This window comes from Octopus sinensis, unplaced genomic scaffold (assembly GCF_006345805.1).
Source record: "Octopus sinensis unplaced genomic scaffold, ASM634580v1 Contig05224, whole genome shotgun sequence".
In the NCBI taxonomy this organism is placed as follows: Eukaryota; Metazoa; Mollusca; class Cephalopoda; order Octopoda; family Octopodidae; genus Octopus; species Octopus sinensis.
In genome coordinates this window covers 1-9056 of record NW_021828129.1, presented here as the reverse complement: position 1 = coordinate 9056, position 9056 = coordinate 1, and the positions used below count along the sequence as shown (strand labels likewise).

Genomic DNA, 9056 nt, shown 5'->3' with positions numbered 1-9056 from the left:
AATCCAATTCATGAATTCTTGTAGTGCAATAATCCCATTATAGTATTGATTTGAAATGTAAAGAACACATCATTGAATCAAAACAAAGTTCATAGTTGTGACATTATACTTTTACAACTGTCAGTGAGGTTCTAAGGCAAATGAAATAGGCAAAAATATTCAAAAGCTTTATAGCCAACATGCAATGAATGTAAGAACTATGGAAAGGTCAATTGTAAAACATGGCACTTTCAGTTTGCTTGATAAGATTAAATTAGCATATCCTTCTGAATTGGATTACAAAATGCTAGGAGCAACACAACAGTGAGGGCAATTTCTAAATTTCATGTTAGCTCTATGCTCATTCATTATCATTTGAAGAAGTCTGGAAAAGTTTCAAAGTTTCAAAAATGAGTTTCTTGTTCTCTTTCAGCAGCAAAAAGTTGACAGAAACTTGACTGCTGTGAATTACTATATATATGCAACCACTAAACATCATTTTAAAATTGGGTCATAACTGGAGATGAGAAGTGGATTTTTTACAGTAATTAGTGCTGCAGACAGTGTCTAAGCCCAAATAAGAAATCTGTACCACATCTATTGAGTGCTGTTGGGATATGAAATGAATTGTTCTTATCACAGTAAACCAAAAAAGGGTTCTCTTTCATCAAGATAACACAGCTTCACACTATGCCAGTAACTAAAAATGTGAGCTTGTTATATAGGGAAAAAAGGTTAAGACCAATCAGAAAGGAAAATTATGGTAAGCAAGGAAGGTATAGCTAATGAATTAACTATATTTTCATTCAAAACTATTTTTAAATCAAGCATCAAAACTTGCAAATAGATCGATAAAAGTGACAGAAAATTGATGAAATTATGTTGAGGATGAACCATTTTTTGGCCAATTTCTAGGCATATTGAGAATTGCAAACTTGACACTCTTCCAGATTATTGATATAGTGGAGATAGGGAGACCTATGTTATAACCAGATCGAACTAAGAATATCAATCATTCAAAATAAAGATCACCTGTCACAGTGGTATTACTTTTCTTAGAAATGTCTACTTGGAGAAAAGGTGTTTTTCAGAATTAGTTTTCAGATCTTAAGGGAGAATCTAAATATTTATATATTTTTCTCAAAGTACTTTCAATAAAACTTTTCTTTTCATAGAATGTGCATTTTACAGAGCATTAGCTGTGATCAGACATGGATTATATCCTCTTAGCCAAGGCTGATAGAGTTAGATTTGTACTTATAAATACTAAAAATCAAACACAACTTCCTGTATAATCTGATATATATATATATATATATATATACATACATACATATGTACATACATGCACATATATACACATCCGCATGTACATATACATGCACACTCATAAGCACACAGAATGGTTTATGCACATATTTTTTTAAGATGTATAGAATAAAATGATCCCTTATCTAATTAAATAGTTTAAAACAAGACTAATTAAAGAGTTTGAAATAATTACATATCTAATTAAATAGTTTAAATTATTTACATTGCTCGCTTAAGCATTTTAAAACATTTACATTTGTAAAACAGTTGCATCCTGCAATTTATTGTCCAGTTTAACAGCACAATGTAGCCATTGGAGTACACTTTGTAACAAGTACCCTGGTCAGGCCATCAGGCCTCTAGCTTCATGATAATGCCTTCTTCCCCTTTTAACCAGTCTCAAAGGTCTTATAAAAGGTAACAGGTGCTACCTTTCCTGTTCTGACAAAGCAATTACAAAATCTTTTTCAAACAGTTATACCATTAAACAGTTTAAAATCAGTAAGTGTAATAGTTTAAACATACTTATTAAAAGGAAGATCAGGAATATTGAAATATTTTTAAAATCTATATAAACTGTACTATTACAGAGTTAAGAAACCCTTTCCACTAAACATCAGTCTTGGTGGTGATAGCAGTGGTAGTAATTTCTTGAATCCGAAATTTTCAAGATGTAAGCAGTCTAAATATATTACAAGAAGTTTTGTAGATCAACTCATAACTTAGTATTGTCACTGGATATATAGAAGATAGCCTTTTTATTAGTAGAATGTTCATCTTCTTCAAGCTCTGTCGGCATATCTTTTGGTTGAGATTCTTCCTATAAATAAAATGACAAAATGAATAAATGGAAAGATTATACACTCTTTCTTTAAAAAGATGGTTCTAAAATGGCAAAGTAGCTCCCACCCACTTCAAGATAAGGCTATTAGTATTGAAAAGTGGGAATGAATATATTGCCTCATTTAATAAAAAAATAAGATGATTTTGAACTTTTTAAACTTGTCCAGCACATGGCAAAGAAAGAAAGAATTATATGGGATAAAGGAGCAAAACATTTTACTGATATATTTTGTTTAGGTGGATTGGGGTAAGGGGGAGCTGGTATTTGTTAATAGTATACTGAGCATCAATTTAGTCCCACCTTTTTTTTAAAAAAAAAAAACAACACTCCTTGTTGATGACAGCAGAGCCAATTGTCAACTTGAAACTGTTCAAGAGGTGTGTTAATTACATTATCCTCACTGCTTTAGAAATCCCTATCAAGGCCATAAGTATAGTCCCTTTTTTTGAGACTAAATTACCAGGAAGTGGGAAAAGCATAAACATTAGTATCTCATATCACATTATTAGCACTGTGAACCAAACTAACAATCATTATTAAAGAGAAGGTGAGGAGCTGCCAGAATCATTAGCATACCAGGCAAAATGCTTAGAGGTATTTCATCTGCTGCTACGTTTTGAGTTCAAATTCCACTGAGGTCAACTTTGTCGTTCATCCTTTTAGGGTCAATTAAATTAAGTGCCAGTCAAGTACTAGGGTCAATGTCATTGACTAACACCCTCCCCCAAAATTTCAGGCTTTATACCTATTGTAGAAAAGATTATGGTGGCAAGCTGGCAGAATTATTAGAATGTCAGGCAAAATGCTTGTCTTTACTATTCATCCTTTTCAGGTCAATAAATTAATTACCAGTCAAGTATTGAGGTCGATGTGATCAACTATCCCCCTCTCCACAAATTCCAGGCCTTGTTCCTATGGTAGAAGGGATTATAAAAGATAACTGTAGGACCTGAGAAAGCTAGCAATGGTTTGGATGGAAATTAATAAACAGTTCAAAACTGGAATAAAATTGGTTTACTGAGTGGAAGATGATGTCTCATTGAATAAAAACACCTCTTTTCCACAGCAAATCAATTTAATTCCCCTGTAAATTGCTGCTTATGTTTAACATCAAGTCAGACTTGATGTTAAACTCTGACCAAAAAGAAATGATAATTCCTGTTTCAACCATACTGTCTTTTTATCTAGGATTACCTTATGTAATGTGATCATCCATTTCCCCTTAAAACAGTAGAGTGTAATTTTAGAAAGATATTTAGTTTCTATTTCTAGCACGTAGGGCCACCACAAAACTCCCTGGTTGGTTCCTATACTTAACTGCTAATTAGTACTACTAAATAGAAAACAGTTTCTTTCTGCAAGCAGTAGCAGGGCTGAAGTTGTAAAATTCAAAAATGCTGTTATTTAGCTCCAGATCATTTTGAACAGGCAGATCTATGTTTTTTCCATACATCCTGTCTTTTTGTAAGCCACAGACTACAATATCAAATATACCCTTTACTTCACATGGGTGTGCTTTAGAAAACTTAGCTGTTATTTCTATTAGGCTCCCTTGTTGACTTGTATTTACAAATGTTTTGTTAGCATGCAGCACTGAGGTCATTATCACATGGATATAGTATGAAGAGGAAATGTTTCTACAAGCTGGCTTGTCTTAGTTACTCTACATGGAAATGGTGGACTCTGATTCAGGAGTGGCAAACAGCCTGTTGCAATGTTTAGGTAGGCTCCCAATTCTAATTTGTACAATGAAACTTTTTTACATATGTTTCTTAATCTTAAGATATTATATAAAATATATATAATTTGTTTGCATTGATATATGCACCACTCATAATTATCAATGCTTCTGATTAGTCAAATTAGTACACCTAAAGTAATCTTTTGTTAACAAATAGAAAAGAGGCTTATTAATCTATAAGCTGAAAGATGTGACACATCCACCTCATCCCCCCCCCCACCAAATTTACATATTCTAACTTCATAGGACTGCAGACATCTTTGCACACAACTCACAGTATTATTCACCAACATTCATTAATACTACACTTCTTTCCTTTATTAATAATGAAGTTGTGTTATGCTGTACATTGACCCTTCATCCATGTATTTTAGCCTACATTATAATTAGGGTTTTTCAAATAACTGCCCATATCCTGCCTGTGAGATCTAGTTTAGCTTTCAAAACCACAAAAATTGGACACTCCTGATCTAATTCAATATGATATTTTCCCTTAGGCATAGAATGTGAAAGAAGAGCTAATATTGGCAATCATGAACTTTATACTGCAAAATGTTTCCTGTGAGTGGTTGAAGATAGGAATGATGTCCAGCTATAAAAGAGCCATACCCCAAAGAAGAAAGGTATGTAGAAGATATGACTTTTGCAAGCTAATGTTGATAAGTTGACTAGAAGAGCAGTAACTCGACAAAACTGATACATGATGGCACAATGAAATACTTCCAGTGTGTGGTGTGATCGATCTAACTCATAGCATGGAAAAAGCAACATAAAATGATGAAGATGATGTCAACAAACCATTTCACTTCTTTTTTATTGAAGATCAAATTTTAATATTTTTCTAACAGCAGCTATCATTAGATACCTATATAGTAGGTTTTAAATAAAATGATATTGAAACCAAATCTGCTACAAATTTGGGAGACTTGAAGAATGGAAAAGATTTAAGATTGCTACTATTTATAGTTGTATGCCAGTCATTCTGTCTTGTGGTATAGTATCTATCCAGAAACTACTAGGCTATGGTGAGTTAAGTGTCTTGCTCATAGACACTGGAGAGGAACATCATGTTCACAACTCTAAACTAATATTTCTTGCAGCAGGCATTCTTGGTTATTTGTCCCTGTTCTATATACTTTTCTAGTTATTCTAAGATTTAGTAGTTAAAGTTAAACTTAGCTTCACTGAAGAGGTGTAATAAGGCTAAAACGTGTCTGCAGTTGTTGCAGTACTATGAAAATTCAGATTTAATGTCCACTGAATTTAAACCAAGAGTTATCTCTCCTGCATTTCTCTACCTTTATCATATCTTGTACAGGTATAATTTTAGAATTTCTTGATACATATATCACTCAATTTACCATAACTCCATAGCTATCTCAGAACCCATCAACTTTAATTGTCTGTAACTTAAGTGTATCAGTGACACAAATGAATAAATATCTACATATTATAAGTACCAACTTGAAAGAGAACAGAAAAACAAAGTTCACCAACACTAAGCCTGCTTATCTTTGAAAATGTATATTTGTATGCATAAGAACTTCACTTGCCAATCATATAGTTTGGATTCAGTCTTACTGCATAGACCCTCAGGCAACTGTCTTCTACTAGAACTCCAGGCTGAACAAAGTGGGCAGACTTGATGATGGAAAATGAAAATGTGTGTGTGTCCTTGTCTTGACATCAAAGGATAGTTATAAATGATCCTTCTGTGAAAATGTCTCTGGCCATGGTGAAATATTACCTTGTTTGTTGGTAGATGAGAGTGGTAACAAGATGACATCAGGCCATAGAAAATATGTCTCTGAATTCCACATAACTTGTGCAAGCATGGAAACATGCACATAAAAACAATGACAGTGATAATGATGAATCAGTGTGACAAAGTTGAACCATTAGATGACTCTTACAAACCATCTGATGAACTTTCACACAGTTTCTGGCTATCTATTTTCATTCAAAAACTTGAGTTGACCTGTGGCTATGTTAAAACATATTTACTCAAGATGCCATGCAATAGAATCGAGCAAATTACAGTTCTTAACTATTTGGCTATGCTTCATCTAAATAAAGTAATGAAACGTAACAGCAAGACAACTCTTTACTTACTTTCTCTTTAGGTTTCTCTTGATGTTTTCCCGGTAAGATGTCATCCAACCATTTCAGTTCTCTTTGAGTAAAAACAAAATCTAATATCTTCCTTACAGCACATGTAGCCAAGACCTATAAAGTAGGATTCAAATCAGATTAAAACCCAAAGAAAATGAAGACTAAGTAACCAAAGGTGCTGAACTAATTGAATAATCAATAGTTTAACTCTTTTTCATTGATGGTATGCTGTAACAATAAATTTTTGAAACCAAGTAATCTGCTCAAAATAAGCATCATAGTGGTACAGCTCTTTTGATGAGTACATGATGCCCATTGAGGAGAAACTATCATGAGGCCATTAGCCAACAATTGGTAATGATGTGGCTAATATTCAATTTTTATTTTAAATAGTCTGCATTTGTTGCCTAACAAGGTTTTCTGTATACTCTGCATATGATATCTGGTAGGAATTCCTGCATTGAATGTCAACTAGATGTAATTTATTTCTTCTAAGGTCTGTGGTTTTTGTTGAAAGAACTATTGTACAACTTACTCAGATGACAGAAAGTTTATTCTTGTTTCTGTGGCAGTTAAACAGGATTTGTCAATATTCCATGGAAAGTAGTATGAGTTTTTATTTTCTTTAGCAAAGTAGTTAAACTCCTTTTTTCTGATATAAATGTAGGTTCAGTTCATATATGTAACAAAAATCTGGCCAAGGTTTCTTCTACAAACTCTAAATTGATTCACTCAAATTAAATCTTGGTATTTTCCCTTTTTAGTGAAGGAGTTTGGCTTAATGGTTAAGGTATTGCATTCACGATTGTGAGATCATGATTTTGATTGTAGCCCTCAGCATAGACTAGTCATTAGTGACTTTAGACTTGAGGCCAGACGGATTCCAAGAAGCAGACCAATCCAGAAAAGAAGGATTCGGAAGTTAAAGAACCCTTCACATGGTCAGAGATTTAGGGACATCCTTATCAAGAACTTTGATGAGAGGGAAGCACCATCCGATTGTGGTTGATGCCAGCCCCCTCTGACCCCTATGTTGGTGGCATGTAAAAAGCACCTACTACACTCTCAGAGTGGTTGTCATTAGGGAGGGCATCCAGCTGTAGAAACATTGCCAGATCACACTGGAGTCTTGTGCAGCCTCCTGGCTTTCCAGAACCCAGTCGAACCGTCCAACCCATGCCAGCATGGAAAACGGACGTTAAACGATGATGATGTTGATAATTGGCTGCATGTTTTGTTCTTGAGTAAAACATTTCGTTTTGTGTCATTCCAATCCCCTCAACTTTATATAGATATCCTTGCAATGGATTGGTGTACATTGGTGTGATAATTACTCTGGAAAATCAACCTTAATGGAAGTTATGTGACTCCCATTTTGTACTCAGTGATCAAAGTACAGTGAATCCAAAATGATTGAGATTGATTGTTAAATTACTTTGATGGATGCTGCGCAGTGTTTGTAATATCTATATACTTCTTTAGGTAAGGAACAAGAAAATTATAGTATTCCTTCTATTACTATCTTCCAACCTTCCTTGGCCAATCAGAAGATTTGGCTTCAGAAGAATTTGTGTATTACTAATTTTAACTCATTCTGTTCACTTCAAATACATAAAATAAATAACAAGAGGTTACACCTTAGTTTGAAACATCTTTATAAACATGAACACATTTTTAGCCCTCAGCCTTTTGGCTGATGGAAGAAGCTACATGCCCAATCTTTGCCACTACCACTACAATATAATATGGCATCTACAATAGTCACTGCAAGAAAACAAAAATTAACTTGTGACCTATTTTGACCAGCTGGCCCATTTGCATATTTTTGCATAGCCACACACATGGCAATAACATGTACAACAAATATAAAAAGTATTGCAAATATAAATACAATTGCACACACATACAGATAGGGTATAAGTGGAACATAACACAATTTACCATGAGGCCAGTTACTCACCATTAAAGGAAAAGCAATGGATATAGACTTTATACTCTTCACAATCACAAGTACTGCAAGACATATAACTTGAATTACTGTGAAAATATGTACACGATAGAGTTGAACATGACGTAGATATGGAAGATCTTCCTGGTGCTTCTTTGGTACGAGAAACAGTTGAAGTCGAGTCATCAACTGTAAAATGGAAAATTTTGGGAAATGTCTAAGATGAGTTACTTCTAATAATATTATCATTTTTTAGACTAAACTTGAGAATTTTTTAAATGTATTAACATTATTAATTTTTCTCAGACATCACACGTGTTGGTGTATTTTTATTTTAAATAGTCTGTATACACACACACTGCACAAACAATACAAACAAAACAAATCACTCACAAATACAGCACACACACACACACCTGGAAACTACATATATACACACACACACAAATGCATACTCAGTACCAACATACACAAAATGCACATGCACACACATACACACCACTCGGATAAATCCAACACACATGGACACACACAGAACCTCTGATAAATACAACACACTCACACATAAATATGCAACCCCAATAACACATACGGCCGCTCACACACAGACAGCACAAGGACAATTAAAACAACACATACTCAGACAGAGATGCACACACACACACTCACGTAAGTGAATAAACATCTTTAAAATTGCGTTTTCAAACCTTCTTTCATATATATTTCCACTCATGTGGTATCTTACAACTTTACTTTGTTTTACAGGTATATGTATGTGCATATAAGTATATGCAAGTATAAGTATGCATATATAAGTATAAACATGGCGGCCTGACTGTTTAAATGTGGTGCAGATACATGTGTAAATGTATATGTAAATATTTGTATGTTTGCATGTATGTATGAGTATGTACATATGTGCAGGTGTATGTATGCTTATATATATATATATATATGTTTGTATATATTTGTGTGTGTATATATATATATGTATGTATATATATGTCTATATTTATGTGTATATATGTATGTGTACATGTGGATATGTACATATATATATATATATATATAATATATATATATATGTGCATATGTGTGTGTGTGTGTGCATATATGTGTAT

The 9056-nt window shown here is 33.5% G+C and overlaps 1 protein-coding gene across 1 annotated transcript; it reads right to left on the bottom strand.

The window, feature by feature from the left end:
• Positions 1–7: 7 nt before the first annotated feature.
• On the bottom strand, positions 8–8206 carry LOC115227614 (sodium bicarbonate cotransporter 3-like). Its single transcript, XM_029798387.2, has 3 exons — positions 7948–8206; positions 5988–6101; positions 8–2110 (listed from the first exon to the last, which is right to left on the bottom strand). The coding sequence occupies exons 1-3, from the start codon at positions 8182–8184 to the stop codon at positions 2006–2008; spliced, it is 456 nt and encodes a 151-aa protein (XP_029654247.2). The 5' UTR covers positions 8185–8206; the 3' UTR covers positions 8–2005.
• Positions 8207–9056: the final 850 nt, after the last annotated feature.

What these genes read in the sequence shown, in the direction of transcription:
- LOC115227614 (XM_029798387.2), bottom strand. Translation starts at nt 8,184, where the DNA reads ATGATAATATTATTAGAAGTAACTCATCTTAGACATTTCCCAAAATTT. An exon ending in CCATTGCTTTTCCTTTAATG is followed by an intron (nt 6,102 to 7,947) that starts GTGAGTAACTGG and finishes CCTACTTTATAG; the next exon opens with GTCTTGGCTACATGTGCTGT. An exon ending in AAGAGAAACCTAAAGAGAAA is followed by an intron (nt 2,111 to 5,987) that starts GTAAGTAAAGAG and finishes TTTTATTTATAG; the next exon opens with GAAGAATCTCAACCAAAAGA.